Source organism: Theropithecus gelada, chromosome 7b, assembly GCF_003255815.1.
Source record: "Theropithecus gelada isolate Dixy chromosome 7b, Tgel_1.0, whole genome shotgun sequence".
Lineage (NCBI taxonomy): Eukaryota > Metazoa > Chordata > Mammalia > Primates > Cercopithecidae > Theropithecus > Theropithecus gelada.
In genome coordinates this window covers 91,330,945-91,352,481 of record NC_037675.1, presented here as the reverse complement: position 1 = coordinate 91,352,481, position 21,537 = coordinate 91,330,945, and the positions used below count along the sequence as shown (strand labels likewise).

Below are 21,537 nucleotides of genomic sequence, written 5' to 3'. Positions count from 1 at the left end.
TTTAAGTAACTGTTAGTAGTGAAATGGTGTATACAAAAGACTTAACATTGTATATGAAATTAGAATTTTCTGAACATATTCTTCCTCTGGAGGCGGGGTGGGAGGGGACACAGGTAATACATTTCTTATTGGGTATGAAATCTGATGTCAGTAGAATTACTGAAAGGCTTTGTGAAGTGGTAATTTTAGGTGTGAATGTTGTGACAGCAGGTGGAGCTAGTAGTAGGAACTCTATTTCTAGGCTATTTAGAGAGCTAGGTGAATACAGCTTACATTAGTGTGTTTTCATTGTGGAGCTTCAGGAATAGCATGTTATTATGTATTGGCTTTGGAAAGTGATCATATTACTACAACATGAGAGCCGAGCTGAACAAAAAAATTCCTCTGGTTTTTAGAAAAGGGGCTTGTATTTGGATAAATGTTGCCTTGGAAGACTAAGACAATTAAGGGCATAGAAGGGAGGGGAAATGTTCACACGATATATACTTGATGAGTTTAACCCCTAGAATATGGACTTTAAGAAATAAAGCATATGATTTTGTGGGAAAATAGTGTGAAAGAAATTGATTACACATATGGAGTAATTGGTGTTATTGGATGGCTTTTCCTTTTAAGTGGTAATAGGCATACAGTTTAAATCCACATACATTTTCTCCTAGTAAAAGCTAAAGAACATTTGTTTTTATCCTACAAAATTGTGAAATAAAGACCTGAATACTTCATAGCTCCAAATACTCGTGAGTTATCTGAATAAGTAATATAAAAGATATCACCACTCAGGTCCTTTTTTTTCCTTATGAATTACACAGTGAACTATGGAATTGTGCTTTTTTCCCTTTATCACTTCTCTAAGTCAAATGCAATGATAAGAGCAAATATTATGAATGTAGTTGTCTCTGGATTTTGTTTGGTTTTTACTATATCATATGTTTTAAGAAATGGGAGTTTCCGAAATGACAGTTTATTTTGCTGGCTATGTGAATAGAAAGAGACCTACTTTTTGGCATTCATTTACAGAGTTATAAGATCATTTAAAACATGGGTCTTTTTGTTTTTTGTTTTTTTTCCTGTTTTGAGACAGTCTTGCTCTGTCATCCAGGCTGGAGTGCAGTGGCACGATTGCGGCTCGCCGCAACCACCAACTCCTGGGTTCAGGCTATTCTTATGCTTCAGCCCCCCTCCGAGTAGCTGGGATTACAGGTGCATGCCGCCACACCTGGCTAATTTTTGTATTTTTAGTAGAGGCAGGTTTTGCCATGTTGGCCAGGCTGGTCTCAAACTCCTGACCTCAGGTGATTTGCCTGCCTCAGCCTCCCAAATTACTGGGATTACGGGTGTGAGCCACTGCACCTGGCTAATTTTTGTATTTTTAGTAGAGACAGATTTGCCATGTTGGCCATGCTGGTCTGGAACTCCTGACCTCAACCTCTCTGCCCACCTTTGCCTCCCAAAGTGTTGGGATTATAGGCGTGAGCCACCACACCTGGTCTAAAACACACATTTTAAGCCTGGCATGGTGGCATATGCCTTTAGTTCCAGCTACTGGGGAGACTGAAGTGGAGGATAACTTGAGGCTAGGATTTTGAGGCTGCAGTGCGCTGTGGCCATGCCTGTGACTAGCCTCTGCACTCCAGCCTGGGCAACGGAGCGAGACCATGTCTCTAGGGAAAAAAAAAAAAAAACCCACACACATTTTAATGCTTTTTGCTAAAACTCTAAACAACATCTTCTTGTTTATTATTCATTGAACGTTACTTACTCAGCAAACATGTAATGAATGCCTACTGTCTGCTAGACATTATGTTAAACGTGGGATAAAATTTTGAACACTATACACTGCTTTCCCTCAGCAGGTCTCAGTTAGACATGTGGCCAAATAATTACCATAGATCCTAATCACTTCTATGATTGCATGATGAACAGAGCGCTGTCGGGTCACAGAAAGAGGACTCAGCTGAGAGAAATCAGAGACACATTCAAATAGGAGATGAGGCCTGGGTTGCATCTGGAAGGAGATGTAAACATTCCCTAGGAGAAACAAGGAGAAAGTGCATTATTCCAGGCAGTGTGTTTTATACATGCAAAGGTGTGGAGTGTGAAAGGGCCTCTTGGCTTGAGGAAGCACCAGGAAGTTGACTAGGAAGTCTTGAGAGGTAGACTGGGGTACGTTTCTGAAGGGTCTCCAAGGACATGCCATTATCAGTAAATACATTATTCAAGAATTTCAGCTACTCTAGATGCTACTTAATTGACTAGATTTTGGTGTTTTTGAAGCTAACGTATGGATATGACCTGATGGGCACATGGCATGGCTAGACTTCAATTTTAACCTCAGCTAGCAATTTGGCATATGGTCTCTGTCACAGGGGTGATTAGGTAAGAATGGAGCTGCATCAATATGTATCCCTACAACTACAGAAAAAAATTGCTACATATGCTAATTTGCTATAGTACATACGATTGAGCACCTGCCAGGCACTCTGGTATGTGAGGGAGATATGCCCTGTTGCCTAGAAGACAGCCAGCCACCTCCTGAACTTCTCCTCTTGGTTGTCTCCAGAGCACTGAACACTTCACACAGCTGAATGGCAACTCCTCATCTCGCCCCAATTTTGCTCTTCTCCCAGACTTTCTCCTCTCTTTAAGTAGCTCTTCAAGCCAGAATCTATGGGATATTCTTGACGTCTCCTTCTTTCTCACCCGCCACATCTAGTTCTTCATCAAGCTATGTTATTTAGATTCTAAAATATATCTGGAAACCTTCCACTCCTCTCATCCCCACTGCCAGCAACCCTGGCAACCACATCTCTTGCCAGTAGGCTCCTAACTGGTCTCTCTTTCTACATTTTTGCTCCCCCACCTCAGTCCCTTTATCAAGATAATGGCCAGAAAGATATTTCAAAACTCACATCATATAACTTCCCAATTCAAACCTTCTGTTGACTTCCTATTGCAGCTTAAATAAAACCCAAATTATTTACTGTGGTCCACAAGAGTCTGTGAGTTCTGGCCCCTGCTGCTCTACCCAACCTCATCTTGTATCACTTCTCTCTGGCTCACTTTGTTCTAACCACAGCAGCCTGTTTCCATTTTCCCACCTTGCCACCCGACGGCCTCGGCACAGGCTGTTCCTACTGCCAGCAATGCTCTTCCTCCCAATACTAGGTCGTTGGTATTGTCTCATGGTTTAGGTCTTGGCTTAAATATCTCCTCCCTGAAGGGATCTCTCCTTCACCAGAGTCTACTCTACATGAGGATTCCTGTGAATCTTTTTCACAACCTCCTGTCTTTCCCCTCATTGCCCATGCCACAGTTTGCATTGAGGTGTGTGTTTGAAAAATTGACTGCCTTCCCCACCAGATCAGTAGCTCCCTTGGGACTAGAATCACGTATATTCTCTTTTTCCCTCTATTTCCAAAACTTAATACAGTGCCTGGCCCACAGTAGGTCCTAAAATGTTATAAAGGAATCATTGAAGAACAGAAAGACATTTTTTTTCCGTTTTAAATCTTTAAATATAAAAAAAGAGGTAGGAAATTAAGAAAATAATTTCTACATTTTTTTTAAATGATTGGAACTATTTTACAAAAGGTATACAGCTTAGTATTACCTCACTAAAAGAAAAAAATGTGCATGTGGTTATTGTATGATTAGAGACTATTTTTAAAACAGAGTGATAATGTTATTTTATGGAAATTTTGAGTTATAAAAATGAACCGCTCTTTTTATATATGTAGAGCTCAGTTCACTAAAATGTTTAAATTCTTGGCTTCGCTCTTTAAACCTACTACAAAGATCACATTAGAATTCATTTTAATAGACATTGTAAGCACAGTATCCAATCTCATTTTATCATGCTGGGCTCTTTTATTATGAGAGTCGCAGGAAGCTGAGCCTGAGGCTGCTCCACACGTTGTGGGGTGTATCCAGGGCTGGGGATGGTGCCAGCTCTATTGTTTATGTAATATTCTCTCCACCTTTATCTGTGGTGTGCAATTGGTATTGACTTTTACGAAACTACTTCTCTGACCCGATCTCCCAGTTGGAAAAAAACCTGCCATAGTGACATCTGGCTAGGAAAAAAGGGATCAAAGAAGCATAAGGAAAGAAAAATTATGAGACCTTGTTTAATAAGTAGTTTCCTGCTTATTAGATCTGTTGCAGGGAAGAGTGTTACACTTTTTTCAAGGTCACCATTTCTTTACCCCTGGAAAAAGCTCAGTGAACCCTAAAAGTGTCTTGCATTTTCACTATTGATTTCTAGTGTTGGGTCTGTTAAATGTTAGCATTTAGCAAAATGCCTTTTTCGGTCTTCAGGAAACTTTACAGATCTTGAGTAAATACTGTTCACCACAATTAAGATAAAATTAGATTATTTGTGATATTTATTACTGTTCATTTCTGTTTAATTTTTTCTTAAAGAGAAAGACAGTAACCTTTGACAAATTGTTCTTTCCCCAACTTTCAGGTATATTACTCGAGGGGTTTTTAAATATTGTCAGGAAAAAGAAGGAAGCTCAACGGTATCGGAATGAAGTAAGACACATCTTCACAGCCTTTGACACATACTGTAAGTGTCTCTAACGTGTTTTGATGTAAAAAAAAAAAAAAAAAATTGCTATTAAGGGATTGCGAATAGGATTATATACCCAGTAAATCAAATATATAATATACTTGGAAGATTATATTACTGTATTCGTTAGATGTTACCTTAGGTATTGGTGCACATTTTTTTCTCCATCGTGATTTTAAATTCTTGACATTTACCGCGGATGAAGTGGTATTTACAGTTATATGGTTGTGTTAATATATTGTACCTTGATTGTCATGGGGACCGCAAAAGGACTGGCCATGGGGGATATAGGCCATGAGCCACCTATGGAGGTGTGGGAGACTGTGTGACTTCTTCATCAACTCTTGGTCTGACCTACATATGATTGATAGAATTGTTTTCCCACATAAGGTGTGGCTGAGGGGTGGGTGGCTGTAGACCCCCTAGGCCCCACAGATCATACACAGAGTGAAAAGACTCATGGCGTCTAGGTTCAATGTCTTGACTGCTGTTATGGTTTCCTTCTAAATATTAATATTTCATGATTCTAATACCAAGCAAAGGAAAAGACATGAATTTTGAAGACTGCCTTGTTTTGGTAACTCACAAAGACTCAAAGTCTAACACCACTGTTACAGTGCATGTCTCCGTATAGTGCTATCCCGGGGACTGAGAGAATCGGCAAAATGATAGGGCCAGAAGTGACCTTCAAGATCAGCTGGGACTGCACTGAAGGAAAGTATTATTAGAATCTCAAATTATTCCAATGAGACAATCTCAGATTACCTTATATGTGAAACCAACCATAAACTATTGCTTTTCTCCTAGTAATATGTTAAAGTAAGTTTTTCACAAATGTTATGGCTGAAGTAACAGTTGATAGGTCTTATCAAAGTAAGTGAATATTTTTTATTGTTTTCAAATAGATCGTGGATTTTTAACTTTGGAAGATTTCAAAAAAGCATTTAGGCAGGTGGCTCCCAAGTTACCAGAAAGGACTGTTCTTGAAGTATTCAGGTGAGGCATCAAAATCCTTCTGTACACCATCCTCTTTTGATTTACCATTTGCTTTTACATGTTTTTGATTTTATGGAAAGCACTTATTTATTCTGATTTTTCAGTCAGGAACATTTGTCTCTTGCAGCATAGTGTCATGATCCAGGAGGGAAATCTATAGTTAACTATGGGTCCTTCCACACCCGTGACAGTGGACTGTAAAGTCGGGGGAGCGCTTGCACACCAGGCAGGTGCATACAAGCATTTATGAGTAGCGGCAGGAGAGGAATAGGAAGAAAGAATAACTTCTTCAGATACTTACGTGTGACCCAAGGGAAAATGAAGCTTTAGTAATATTTAGCATGGACGCTGGTGTCCTCACATGGTCTGCATTTCAGATGAACACAGGTTACATGTGATTCTTGAGTTGTCTGGAGAGAACGGTTGGAGTTGCCTGATGGTAGCCCCCTCATTCCCTTGCTTTCAAAGCCACTGACACATGTTGCTGTTCACACATAACTGATATAGTGGATTTAAAGATTATATTATGTGGTTCTTATGAACGAATCCTGACAAAATGGACAAGTGGCTTAAAAGCAGTTTCTGTTAGGAAACTGCAGATTGAAGGTAATATTAATAGTGCAAACACATGCTGATGTGAGAACACAGCAGAGCTGTCTCTTCTCTGACTCCCAGCATGAGCTCTTCATCAACCCTGTTAACAGGTGTATTCATTAGCGTTCAGCACACTAGTTAGAGCCAGAAAACCCAAAAGAACGGAAACTCAGAAAATACAGAAATTCATTTCTCTGTCATATAAACATCGGCAAACCAGGGATGAATGTTGACCATACAGTCGGGAAGGATCCAGATTGCCCGTTTTCTTGTTGCTCTGGCTGTATCAACACCTGGCTTCTCCCTCTTGCTCCAAGATGGTTGCTTAAGTTTCAGCAGTCAAATCTGAATTCCAGCTGGTTAGGAGAAAAAGAAAGCAGAAGGTATGCACTCCTTTTCAGGACATATATTTTTTCCACTTACAACCCAGTGACCAAAACTTAGTTCCAAGGTCATGTACAGCTGCAAGGGGGAAGAGTTTTGGAAAAGGTAGTCTTTGCTCTGGGCAATGATGTGCCCACGAATAGAGGTTTTGATACCAAGGAAGAGGGAGAGAGAATGGATATTGGGGGACATCTCGCAGATGTTCCCATTTGGGATAAAAGTAACTTAATGAAATACGACCAGAGCCAGCCCTTCTCAATAGAAATTATTAAATAAGTTATTTGAATGAAGATTTGCAGTCATTATCATTAACAGTGACATATATGAAATTCATTTGCTGTATCGTTGACAAGCAAGCTACTAAGCAAGCTATTGAAGAAGAGCAAAGAAGTTAAAGCCAGATGCATACAAAATGCTTATAGGAAAATATTACTCAGTTGATTTTGTAAAAGCAAATCCTTTAAAATGCAGCATCTTTGTATTTCGTGATGAGATAGGTAATGAATATCAGTATACTTCTACCATACAAAAGTTGTTTTTAACAAAGGAACTAAAAATTGATACTCATTTTCTTTTTACAAAAAGACAAGTTGTCCAAATTTGATGAACTTTATGTGTTAAATGTTTTTAGTAGATACTACCTTATATAGATTTTTGAAAAATATATTTAAATGTAGCCATTCAGGCAATGTTTTAATGATGAATGAGAAAATAACACCTTCTTAGAAGAGAAGCTGTGCTATAGGGAGAACATTTTTGAAATAGATGTTTGAAAATGTTACTTTATTTTAAAACATAATGTATGTCACCTATTAAAATTCATATCTGCACGTTTGGTATGTTTAAAATGGAATGTCCTGGCCAGGCATGGTGGCTCATACCTGTAATCCCCGCACTTTGGGAGGCCAAGGTGGGTGGATCACTTGAGGTCAGGAATTCGAGACCAGCCTGGCCAACATGGCGAAACCCCATCTGTACTAAAAAGACAAAAATTAGCTGGGTATGGTAGCATGTGCTGTAGTCCCAGCTACTCGGGAAGCTGAGGCAGGAGAATCACTTGAACCTGGGATGTGGAGGTTGCAGTGAGCTGAGATCACACCACTGCACTCCAGCCTGGGTGACAGAGTGAGACTCCGTCTCAAGAAAAAAAAAAAATCTACAAAGTTGGTGATTTTAGCACACAATTATTAAAAACAGAAATTTGGCCTGGTGTGGTGGTTCAATCCTAGCACTTTAGGAGGCCAAAGCAGGAGGATTGCTTGAGGCCAAGAGTTCAAGACCAGCCTGGGCAACATAGACCCAATCTCTACACAAAATACAAAAATTAGCCAGGTGTGTTGGCATATACCTGTAGTCCTAGCTACTAGCTACTTGGGAGGCTGAGATGGGAAGATCTCTTGAGCCCAGAAGTTTGAGGCTGCAGTGAGCCATGGTTGCACCACTACACCCCAGCCTGGGCAACAGAGCAAGACCCTATCTCTTAAAAAAAAATGTGTATATACATATATATATATGTATTTGTCCATCTTTCCATGGGTTAGAGTATATCTTGAAAATGTATTAAAGCTATTGAATTATATATATAATTATATATATTGAATTATATATGTAATATATAATTATGATTGGAATTATATATATTAATGTATATAATTGTATATATGTAATATATAATTGATTATAGATATTTAAGTATATATAATATGTAATATATAATTATTTAATTATATATAATCTATACCTATTTAATTGCATTTAATATATATGCAATATATAATTATATAATTGATATAATTGTATATAATTTGTTACATAGAATTATACATAAATATATATAACTATAAATAATTGTATATATGATTATATATGATTAACATATATAAACATATATAATTATATATATAATTCAATAGCGAGATATCAGGAAAGATGAACATTTACCAGCTGAATTTTAGTTGGCGTTAACAACAAAATAATAATTTTAGAAAATACAACAAATTTTCAAATTCCTAAACCTTTACATTATCAGAGGATGGAGTCAGTGGCATGATGACCTTTTCCCATTTTGATCTATGTATTTTCATGAGTTACCTGTACTATCCATTAAAACCAAGTATCAAAACAAATTGAATTTTAAATTGCTCACTTACAAAATATTAAGCCAAGATTTTCAGAAATAATAAAGTATATTAATGTACATTGTTCTAGTTAAGTATTATTAATAATTTCTAGTGACATCAGAAAGTTATTTTCCATTAATGAATAAAATATTTTTATCTTTAATTCTTTAGAAATTTCTATACTTTAACCATGTACATAGTATATTAATATAATAACACATGTGCTCCTCTATAAATAAGTATATTCATGTTGTGGAATATATGCCCACAAATCTTGTACTTCCTAGGGTTGTGAGACCAAAACAGTTTGGAAACTGCAACATACAGCCAAAGAAGATACTTTGTTGATTGAATATGGGCTTTTTAAACTCTCAATTGTATTTTTATAATATCACAATCCCAAAATTAGACTAAATAATGAATAACACGATCAGGCACGGTGGCTCGTGCCTGTAATCCTAGCACTTTGGGAGGCCGAGGCGGGCAGATCACCTGAGGTCAGGAGTTCGAGACCAGCCTGGCCAACATGGCGAAACTCCATCTGTACTAAAAAGTACAAGAATTAGCCAGGTGTGGTGGTGGGCATCTGTAATTCCAGCTACTCAGGAGGCTGAGGCAGTAGAATCGCTTGAACCCAGGAGGTGGAGGTTGCAGTGAGCCGAGATCACGTCACTGCACTTCAGCCTGGGCAACAAGAGCGAGACTCTGTCTCAAAAAAAAAAAAAAAAGAATAACACATATTAAAGGAAGTTGTGAACTCGAAAAATATTTCCTGTTTGTGTAAATTGAAGTAGGCCAAAGAAACAGAGATGTCTAACATATCACACATATCCTTATTTCAGTCATGCAAACAATTTTCAATAATAAAAAAAAGCAACTGCTGAGGCTGTTAGCGATGCAAAATTATTTAATGTTTCCAAGGTTAGACGTTCACTTTTTGAGATGCTTGAGTAGCTTTTCACTTAATTAACCAGCATGTATGGGTTTCGTTACCCAGGTCCACAGTTCACTACACAGGCCCAGAAAAAAAGCTGATCTCTGAAAAGCACTAGAAGGAGGCAGCTAGAGAGGGAGAATTCTAATTAGGCCGGGGTCCTCTGTGGCTTGAATGACTGAAGAAGTTTTTACAGTCTTCAATTCAGTGACTGCCAGATTCTTCCCAAAGAAATTTCTAGAGATCAAGAGTAGGCTCTTTCGAAAGTACTTGCCCACATTACACTTTAATTTTACAAACCAAAGAACAGCAGTTCAACCCACCAAACAACAAAAACAATCCAAAGAAAGAGATTTGGACATAGGCATCAAGGAATCATTTCACTTTATAATTTAATAGAAACACTGGTGCATCATTCATTAATTTGGAAAGTGAGAACTAAATGTAACATAATTTTGTAAGGTTTGTGAATTGTTGCCTAGGTATTCCGGTGATGTTTACTTTAGTGATTTAATCATTAATGAAAGCAATGTGGTTTTTTAGAAAACATATTATTAGGGTTCATAACACTCACATTTTGTTGTGCAATCATAATCTCCTGTTTTGATTTAGTCGTAGCTCTACAGTTGAATGAATTCAAAGCTCACCTCCAGGCCTTTTGCTATGGTTTCTGCTTAACTGAAGTTTATCCTCAAGTAGGGGTCATAGGAATTATATTCCCCACTGTCTTTCATGTTCAAAAATGCTTATCTGGGTCACTGTATTTGAATAAAAATATGTAATGGATTGAATGCTAACATTTTTGAGTCACATTCTTTTTCTTTGAGAACATTGGTTATGCTTATATTGGAAGTCCTTTTAAGTTTTTTGCTAATTTTTATTTTATTGCTTGCTTTGCTCTTAGTATATTACCATGTCGCTTAGTGTATTTTCAACAATATCTATTCTCCTTCATACTGCATCCAATTTGGCATTTTTCTTTTTCTGTTTTGGTTTTACTTTTCTCTTACATTTCTTTCTTGAGCTGTATCAGCTGATGTCTCATAGCCTTTTGTTGTTTTGCTGTATCTTGTTATTTTGTAGTATCTCCCGTATCAACGTTCAGCTCTTGTTTTATGGAGGCATTTGTTTTATTAGGGGAAACAGTGATTTTTCAGATTTTATTTTTAAATGAGTGATTGCTTGGGGGAAGATAATTATAACTTTTTCCACATAAATTATTGAAAGCAAGTTTTCTACCAAGAGAAAAGTTGTGAGGAACAAATTACTTTCATAAACCAAGGGATATCTCATATAAAAAATTCAAAATTGGTACTCATTTGTTATATCTAAAGATATCATAAAATCTTTAATACTTGGATTTCAAAATTTGAGACTTTTTTCAGTGTTTGAAACTTAAAACTTTCGGGTGGGTGTGGTGGCTCATGCCTGTAATCCAACACTTTGGGAGGCCGAGATGGGCGGATCACTTGAGACCAGCCTGGCCAACGTTGTGAAACCCTGTCTCTACTAAAAAAAAAAAAATTAGCCTGGCATGGTGTTGCACACCTGTAATCCCAGCTACTCAGGAGGCTGAGGCACAAGAATTGCTTGAACTTTGGAGGCGGAGGTTGCAGTGAGTCAAGATCATGCCACTGTACTCCAGCCTGGGTGATGGAGCAAGACTCTGTCTCAAAAAAAACTCGTCTCTACTGAAAATACAAAAGTTAGCTGGGTGTGGTCGCACATGCCTGTAGTCCCAGCTACCTGGGAGGCTGAGGCAGGAGAATCGCTTGAACCTGGGAGTCGGAGGTTGCAGTGAGCCTAGACTGCGGCATTGCACTCTAGCCTGGGTGACAGAGCAAGACTTCGTCTCAAAAAAAAAAAAAAAAAAAAAATACCGTAACTTTGCTTTCCTCTTAGAACTGGTAGTCACAATTTGTGTATTCGTGTACTATATCAAAGATGATGTTTCATTATTAGTCAGAATTTCTACCCACTAAAAATGGCAGAAGATCAAGAGATATAAGAGCTGTTTGTACTATAGTACTGTTTGTACTATAGAATTAATGTTAGATAATAGGCTGTTTTGAGCAATTAAAAGTTAAGTAAGAAATGTCTTTCCTCTTTAACACTAATAAAACTTGTGGGAAATTTTGTAGCACTATGTCTTGTTTTCAATGTTCAGAAATCTTCAGTGACTGTAAGGGGTAAAGTTAAACTCTTTAACCTGGCTTTCCAACATCTGGTCCCCTTTCCAAACTCATCTTTCATCAGTCCCAAATTCCTGTGTTTCCCTTGGCATGGTACTTGTTCCTTTGATTATGTGATGTGCATTTATACTTCATTCTGTTTCGCTTGCCTAGCAGTGCCTTTCCCTACTCTTACCTGTCCAGATTTAAACCATCTTTAAAGGTCCTCCTCAATAAAGCCTTTCTTTCTCTACATTGTATGGTCTTCTTTCCCTAAACGTTGATAGTATTTACTGTTATGTATTTTTTCATTCACCTACTTGATAAATGAAAACACCGTGTATATGATTATCCCCATACGTTAGTACAAGTTCTTTGAGTTTATGAACTTATATCTGTAATCGCCACTGCCCTTGGCATGTTGCTTTATGCATTGCAGTTAATAAATAATAATTGGTCCATTGCCACTTATTCCAAATGCCCAGTGACAGTAAAATTCTATTTTCTTTGTGGTTTAATTTATTTCTCATAAACTAGGAAAGAGTACTTTAAAATGCAGTCAGGAGCTTCATAGCCACATGTGGCTTTGCTTTCTATTTTTCTCTGTCTGCGTGTGATTTTCATGAATTAATCTCTGGTGGTCTCTTTTTGCTTTATTTTGGAGGCATTTCGGTTCATGATTTAGCTTCGGCTGTCATCAGGAAGCTGGCTTAATATTCTTTCTTGACTTTGCCCACCATCAACACCCTGTGGTATTTCTGGCTGGCATTTTTCTCTGCATGGATATGTTTACTTCTCCATGCCTAGGAACCTTCTCCATCTCATTGTAAGCACTGCTATTTGTATATTCCCACCACCTGTCAGTTGGCAAAAAGCTCTGGGAAGCTGCTTTTGCTTCCCAGTCGTGGGATGAAATGTGAATGTGCATAAGGTCCGTGCCCTGACCCAGCGTCCAAGATCCTGAGTGCACAGGCGGATTGCCGCATACTGATGTAAAGTGGAAATATCGAGGCACCAAATGCTCCCGTCATGACTGGAGACATTTAAAGTTATATCCTGATATTTTTGGTGTAAGAATCCCTTTCTTCACATTATGCAAGGGAAGGTCAAAGGATATAGGACATCTAACTCTCCTTTTTTGAATATTAGAAATTGGGTGCAAATAAGAATGTCATTGCTCGTTGAATAAGATATTTTCAAAATCAGAGTATTTGTAGGGGCTAGTGCTTAGGAATGCAGTTGTAAAAGGGAGTGATGGATATTCTCTTGGCAGAAAAATTATATAGATGTTATATCACAGCCATTATAGAAGTAAGGACTGTCACCACCTTGGGTAAAACAAACTAATAGGCTCTTCTGTTACGCTGATTGGAAGAGTCTTAGAGAGCTGAGGGCCTAAAGGAAAGTGATTTCAGAGAGCATTTATTTTTTCAAGTCATTTGCATCTCTTTTGAAATGTTTGAAATGTTATTTCTCACTATAGTTTTTAGCTTCCTATAATTCATTTCTGCCAGCAGCCGACTTGTTGAGTATCATTTTCCTGGTCCATCTCTAATGAGAGAAGATTTCCCAGTCATTATTTTGTGCTTCAGAATGATTCTGTATATAATCATGCAACTTCAATAAGATCACAATTAAAATGAGCATCTAATTTAGTGACTGTGACTATTGGTCTTTGAGTATCTGCCTGCTTCCGGGTATAGAAAAATCCAAAAAACACCTAGGAATCATATTTCATTCTTTGTAGCCATACATAGATAACAGTCATCTGCTATACCTTCTGTGTGAGTGGCATGACCAAAGAAGTAGACTTCTTGAGGTCCCAATTTTTATTTCAGGAAATTTTGTGTCTTCTCTGCAATGGAAATGCTTTAGTTTTTATTTCAGTGGTTTTGTTTCAAAATTATATTGTCAGAGATTCCCTTTTCTTATTGTCCTCTTGCACATGCTTACAAGATGGGGAGTATGAATGTGTGTTAGCTTTTCAAGCTGACCTCAGAATTTCCTCTCTGAGGGACTTCTAGGCACTTTCACATGTGATATATTGAATAAAACTGTACTTTAAAAATTCAGCTATAGAAATAATTATATTCTAGTCATTTTAAGAAAATACCAATTTTTCAGAGGGTTCTTAATTGGTTTTGATTGTCTTTTTTACCAGTATGAACTTTAGAAATGGAGGAATTGAAACTCAAAAACTGGACCAGGAAGCAAGTAGAGAAGATGACTTTGTTACATAGATTTTCAAATATGTAACAATATGTTTCAAATATGTTATTTTTGTTTCTTCAGTTAAGCTAACTTATGAAGAATATATTATTAGATTGGAAGGGATATTTAGTCTCTTCATATTTAGGAAGCTCAGATTTTGAAGTCCTCTCTTATGTTAAACCCATCCGGATACAAATTCTATTCATCCTTCAAGGCCCAGCTGTTAAGATATTTCTTATCTCGAAAGCTGGCCCTACCTTGCCACCTTTTGGAAAGACACCTTTCCAAAAAGGAAATTGTCCTCACCTTCTGCTTTAAACTCCTAATCTTTCGTAAATATCTTTCTTCTTTGTGCTTTTTCATAGTTATTTGTACCCATGTGTTATTTCCAGTGTCAGAATGGGAGCTAAACGTGAGAAGGCATAGTAGGGTATTCATGATCACACTCCCCACGCTCCTAGCACAGTTTTGTAGGTCTTCAATAGATGACTTCATCTTATGTAAATGATTGGCTTATTTCATTGGAAAAAAAAAACAGGCTTTTTATTACTATTATTTGTTTTACTTTTTAAATACCACACTGGCACCATGTTAAGGTCAGGAGTCCATTCAAACCCCAGGATGAGTTCCAGGCCCAGCTCTGCCTCTGACCCATTTTTCCACAAATCAGTGAACCTCTCTGGACTGCACTCTCATCTGAGAAAAAAGGGTGTTGTGTTATAGGATCTGGCAGGCTTCTCCAACTCTGAAATTCACTGGTGGCGTCATCTATCATGGAGAATAGCATGGCCGTCTCCTTTATTTTCTCTGCGTATCACAGATATTATTCAGAATCTACCACAGCATGAATATAGATGTGGTCTGTCAGTGTGACAAAGACTGTTCTCAAGAGGAAATTACTGGGTTTGACAGCTACCCAACCCTGGGTTTAGTTTTTGGGATGTCACTATAGAAAGTGTTGTGGCCGATGTATCCAATTCCTCATCTACATATATGGCTGAATATGCCGTTCTTGCTGTAATAGCATGAGGGCTATTTTTCTTTTAATTCAGCTGTCACATAGGAAACTGCTGCCATGGTTTCTTTCTATGACCAAATGTTGCTAACCCTTTCAGTCATCCTTGAAGTTATTAATAGCCACACATCATGAATGTATTCATGCCATTTCCTTTATAGAAAAGGAATCAATTTCTCATGTTTTTCTTTTGTAGTAGATAGCTAACTTCTAGGTGGAATTTTTGAAAATATTGAATTTCATATTTATAAAATAAGAGAAATCTGTATTTAATAAAATACATATTTTATGAGATGCTTAACATTGTTTTAAAATGCTATGACAAAGTAGGCCAGGAATTAAGAATTACATCAAAGTTTTGATTGTCCACCTTATATATAGACTAAAATCAAGACCGAAGATTTCCTGTACTACATTTTTATCGATGACAGCAACCTATGAGTTTGCTGCCTTATGTCTGGCCATCTTGTCCAGCTACCTCCTACCCCATCATTCTCCTCCATCAGGCTACCTTGAATAGATGCATCCTTGACATTCAAAGAGTTCTCCAAAGACCAGTGGCATCAGCATCAGGGAGCTTATTAGCGATGCCTAATCTTAGGACCCACTCCAAAGGTACTGAGTCAGACATATTTACTTTAATATTCCTAGGTGATTCATATGCACATTAAAGTTTGAAAATCATTGGCCTACCCTACTTAAATTTTGGATAATTCGAGTAAATTATCATTTCTATTTATGTTACTTCCTAACTTCAATAGCTTTATATTCCCTACCAGATAATGTCTAGATTCCTTAGCCTGACATACAAGGCCCCTATAGACAGAAACATACAAGGCCCTATAGACAGAAACAGCTGTGCCTTTTTTGCATGTCCCCCAGTATTTCATCCTACTCCGTCACTCTGGTCTTCTTGCCATATACTGTCTCATTTCTCTCCTAGCATTTTTGTTCATGGCAGGTTCACTGCTCTCTTTCTTCTTCTCTCATTTCCCCATCCACATATCTGAATGGTATCCATTCCTTAGCTGAACATTCTTCTATGCAGTCTTTCTTCCTTTCTTTTTTTTTTTAGACAGAGTCTCACTTTGTCACCTAGACTGGAGTTCAGTGGCACGATCTTGGCTCATTGCAACCTCTGCCTCCCAGGTTCAAGTGATTCTCCTGCCTCAGCCTCCCAAGTAGCTGGGATTACAGGTGCCCGCCACTATGCCCAGCTAATTTTTGTATTTATCGTAGAGATGGGGTTTCACCATGTTGACCAGGCTGGTCTCAACTCCTGGCCTCAAGTGATCCGCCCGCCTCAGACTCCCAGAGTGCTGGGATCCCAGGCATGAGCCACTGCACCCGGCCCTATGTAGCCTTTCTTTATCACTCCAGCCCACAAAGTATCTTTCCTCTTCTGTAGAACTCCTATAACACTTGCCATATTGACACATCTAATAGTAGCAACCACAACACCACTGGCAACTAATATTTACTGAGTGTTTTCCATGTGCCAGGCACTGTGCTGAACAAATCCTCACATGAACCACTTGGGTTGGGCTCTGTCTGCCGCCATTTTACACATGAAGAAAAAGCTCAGAGTGTTCTAAGAACTTGCTCAAGGCCACCAGCTGGTGGCTGATGGAACCAAGGTTCAAACCCAAGGAGGCTGCCTTTCCAGCTTGTGCTCTTAATCACTCTTATATTCCTTTCTCACGTCTTTCAACAGTGTAAAGACCCTGAAGGTAGGAAGCATGCTTTTGTATCCCTCCATTGCCTAGCATAAACACCAGGAAGCAAGGCCTATTCACCCTACCCTAAGAGCATTCTTGATGCACTGGCTGCATGGTTATATGGCTTTTCCCTGTTCCTACGAAGTGGTTTGGTTTGGATTGTTATACTTGAGATTTCATTTGAAAAAATATGCGAAAGGAAACTGATGCAATATTTTATCCATCAAGCTGTAGAAGGCATTCCAGTTCAGATTGCTCTGATAGGAACCCATGTGTTATGCATCTTGCCTATGGAATTATATCACAAGACCAAAGTATTTGCCAAATAAATTATAAAACCCAAGTATATTGAAAATTGCTGAATGGAGTTTTATCATAATTTTAACTGGAGTGGGAGTGCTAAACGAAATTCATGGCTTTCTCTTCATAAGGCAGGATTATACTTTGATTCACTTGGAAGACTCTTTAATCAGTTACTGTGAGTTTAGCATTGTGTTTTATAAATTCCAGCTGGGCCACATTATCTGCTCTTCTCTCCTTGGTCGCAACCTGCTGCTGGAGAAAATCAGGGCAAAGCAGTGATTAAATCCACTACAGACTTAGTGTGAAGCCTCGTAGTTCCTGCACTCACTCTTGCCTCTGCCTGTCCCAGCCCTTGAAGCTACTGATGATGGCTCCTTTGGTAGACTCTGGCTCACCCATTTCCTAAGCCAGCCCCAGGAAAAGCAGAACAAGTATTAATACTAATACCCTTTACTTTCTCCCCTACTCTCCCTGTTTATCACTCACTTCTACCTGCCTCCCACTCATGGAGTTTTTAGAATCTTAAAATCCCAGGACTGGTTACTGGTGGCTAGACATGGATCCTGGACTCTTGTCATTATTCCCCATCCCCCTCCTTTCTCCCAGTGCCATGTCCTCCACATGCCACACCTCTAGTCTCCTTAGCTGCCATTAAGCCCAAGAATCAATGTTGACACCACTTTTTCCTCATCTTTACTTAGGCTTCTGTCCAAGGCCCCCACCCTTTGTTCTGACCCATACTGCAGGGCCTGCACTGTTAAGTGGGCTCGGGTGCTTGGACCTGCTCTTGGCCGATCTGAGATCTGAAGCTTACTTACCATTTGCCTTCTTTCTTTAATGTGTCTGCCTCCCCATCATACATTCCAGAGTGAATTAGTTTCTCTCTCCCTCTCTCTCTCTCTCCCTCTCTCTCTGTCTCATCAAGTGTGATGTCTGAGAAATCTCTCAACTCTGCCATCCACCTTCCTGGATCCTCTTGCTTAGATTCCCTGGTGCTGGCCTTGATCCCAGAATGGGACCATGTCACAATTCAGGCAGAAACTGATCTCTACTTGACCAAAGTGTTTGGGCTACCAGAATCTGTGTTCTGTACTCAGTTCCCCCACCTTGGTCCTGTGTCATTCCAGAATGCCTTCCATTTCATGCAGAGATCTGGTATGCCTGTCACTCAGGTCATGCAATACCCCTATTGCGATCCAGGAGAAGTGTAACTCAGCTGGCTTCGGTTCCCTGTTACAGGGATGGCAAGTAGTTGACATGCCTGCCACTGACCCCTCCTGTACCTGTGGCTGCCCTCTTCTGCAGAACTCAGAGTTCTTCTCAGTACAATACCCCAAGCCAGCTCATTAGAGTTGTCATATGAGATCAAATCTCTTGCTCTCTGTAAGGATGTATTCTCTGTCGTGGTTGTACCAAACCTTTCCCACTACGGTGCTTTGCAGGTGATCTTGCCTTTTTCTTCATGGAGAGGATCATGGCCTCTTCCTGGGTTTTCTACCTTCTCTTCACCTCTTAAGTTTTTTGAATTCCTTTAATTTTCTTTCTTTTTTTTTTTTGAGATGGAGTCTCGCTCTGTTACCCAGGCTGGAATGCAATGGTGCGATCTCAGCTCACTGCAGCCTCCACTTCCCAGGTTCAAGCGATTCTCCTGCGTCAGCCTCCCAAGTAGCTGGGATTACAGGCTACCATGGCCGGCTAATTTTTGTATTTTTCGTAGAGACGGGATTTCACCATGTTGGTCAGGCTGGTCTGGAACTCCTGACCTCAGGTGATCCACCCGCCTCAGCCTCCCAAAGTGCTGGGATTACAAGCATGAGCCACGATGTCCGACCTTCCTTTAATTTTATTTCTAAGGAAAAGGGGTTTCTTCTTTTTTTCCCCTAATTCCTCTCTTTTGTTCTGGTCTTAATCTCTTCCCCTTTTTTTGATCTAAGGCATTTCTCCGTCAGCCATTCCCACTTCTGTTTATAATGCCTATCCCTGCCTGAAGATATACTCATATCCATCCTAGAAAGCTGCTGTCTCCAAATAAGGGCCTCCAATTGCCCCCTGTCCTTTTGCTCAGGGTTCATTGTTGCCAGCTTCTCGCAGCATTCACACCCCGCCTGGAGAGCCAGTCCTTGATTCTCGCTCTTCCCCAGCTTTCATTGCACTGTATCGTCTGCTGCAGTGACAGTGCTTCCTATTCATTGATCACCGACTACGTATTACCTTCCTTAGTCCTTACAGTGACTCGCCACATCAACGGCATTTCTATCCATTTTACGGATAAAGCTGAGAGTCCTTTATTGCTAAACTCAAACCAAACTGAACTAATTCACAATTATTATTATGTTTTTGGTCAAAGAAGTCACAGAACCAAGCCCCTAGGGCAATCAGAATTTTTTATTTGATTATAATCATGTTGCTGGCACTTGTTAAGGGTCAAGTGTTTTTGTAACCTCAAAATGTTATTTTCTTGTTTAGGAATGCCACTGCCTAGTAATGATAATGATGGAGTAGACTGAATTTACAGGTAGAATAAAATGTCTGCACCCCCATGTTAACTGCAGCATTAGTCGCAATAGCTGAGATATGGAAACAACCTAACTGCCCTCCACTGGATGAATGGATAAAGAAATTGTGGTATGTGTGTACAGCAGAATATTAGTCAGCCATAAAAAAGAAGGAAATCCTGCCATTTGTGAAGCGTGGAGTCATCTGGGACATTGTGCTAAGTGAAAGAAGCCAGACACAGGAAGACAAATATTGCGTGATATTCTTTTTTTTTTTTTTTTTTTTGAGACGGAGTCTCGCTCTGTCTCCCAGGCTGGAGTGCAGTGGCCAGATCTCAGCTCACTGCAAGCTCCGCCTCCCAGGTTCACGCCATTCTCCTGCCTCAGCCTCCCGAGTAGCTGGGACTACAGGTACCCGCCACCTCGCTCGGCTAGTTTTTTGTATTTTTTAGTAGAGACAGGGTTTCACCGTGTTAGCCAGGGTGGTCTCGATCTCCTGACCTCGTGATCCACCCGTCTCGGCCTCCCAAAGTGCTGGGATTACAGGCTTGAGCCACCGCGCCTGGCCTATTGCGTGATATTCTTATATGTGAAATCTAAAATAGTCAAACTTAGAGAAAAAGAGTGAAATGGTAGTTGCCAGGGGCTGGGGAGCGGGGAAGATGGGGAGATGTCAGTCAGAGGATACAAACTTTTAGTTATAAGGTGAATAAATTCTAGTGATCTAATGTACAGCATGGTAACTATAGTTAATGTGTTGTGTACTTCAGATTTGCCAAGGGAGCAGATCTTGAGTGTTTTCAACACACATACATATATATACACACACACACACACACACAAAGCATGTCAGGTGATGGATACGCTAATTGGCTTGACTGTGAGTCATTACACAAAGTATACTTTTATCAAAACGTCATCTTGTATACCTTAAATATACACAATTTTTTGTTAGTCATACCTCAAAAAATGTCTACATAGACTTAGTGAGACTCATGACATGAGTCATATTAAAGGATATATTTAGAAACAAAAATAAATAAAAGTTTTAAAATGCTTTTCTTAACCCAAGTCTTATTGTTAGGATTCCTGATAATCCAGTCATGACTTCAGTTAGGAATCCTTGCCATGGTATATCGAGACTCTCGTCCAAGGAGAGGAAGGAGCAGGAGGGTCTCACTCTTGTTCTCTCCTTGTAAAAATTTAACTGTGTTTGCAGGAGAGAGTATTTGACAAATACATGAACAAATGAACGAATGAAGTGGGCAAAGAAATAGAATTAATCTGATCAAAGTTTACAAGTTCAAATTATGTGTTAAATTGGGTAGAGCAGCTGCTGGCCCTTACTTTTTTCTAGGCCTGTTTCAAATGGTCTTCTTTAATAGACTTTCAATTGCAGATTTAGACTTGGAGGCTTTAACAAATATGAATTGAGTACACATTTGTATAGCAATTTAAACTGCTATTATCACAAAATTGTCATGGTAGTTTTAAACTCTGTCAGATGGCTTTTAACCAAACCCTGCCATCAGAGTCAAATTTGATTCTTTGGATGGTTCTTTCTTTTTTCTCTCTCTCTTTTACATAGTCTAGTAAAGAAGTTTCTTCAATGACCAGTTTTGTCTTAAAGTTGGTGCCATTTGTTCTGTGGGTTACAAATTTATTATCGCAAATGGCTAGATGTACTTCTCATAGACAACTTGTATCCACAAATTGTTTTTTTTTTCTTTTTCTTTTTTTTTTCCTGAGCCATTCTCCCTAGAAAACACATTGTTTTGGGGGGAAAAATTAGGCTATCCTTCAGGGATATTTATTTTCATGATTCATTGTGCAGAGATCAGAGTTGTGCCCTAAGGGCTTGGCTCTGCTCTCTTTATACTGGTATCCATTGCTAGGTGTGGCTCAATTAAACAGGAAGGATGGCTAGATAGCATATATATTCACAGGTCAGATGGCAGCATCCATCTTTGAGACATGAATCTTGGTGGGAAAAGTTCAGTTTTTTAACAAACGTGAAATTACC

At 39.0% G+C, this 21,537-nt stretch overlaps 1 protein-coding gene across 2 annotated transcripts in view; it reads left to right on the top strand.

Moving 5' to 3' along the window:
- Positions 1 to 21,537, top strand: part of EFCAB11 (EF-hand calcium binding domain 11) — a 159,517-nt gene that overhangs the window by 18,044 nt on the left and 119,936 nt on the right. For both annotated transcript variants that reach the window (XM_025390908.1, XM_025390909.1), the window contains exons 4-5: positions 4,469 to 4,570; positions 5,479 to 5,569. In XM_025390908.1, coding sequence (XP_025246693.1) covers positions 4,469 to 4,570; positions 5,479 to 5,569 — 193 coding nt within the window. The remainder of the gene's footprint in view (positions 1 to 4,468; positions 4,571 to 5,478; positions 5,570 to 21,537) is intronic.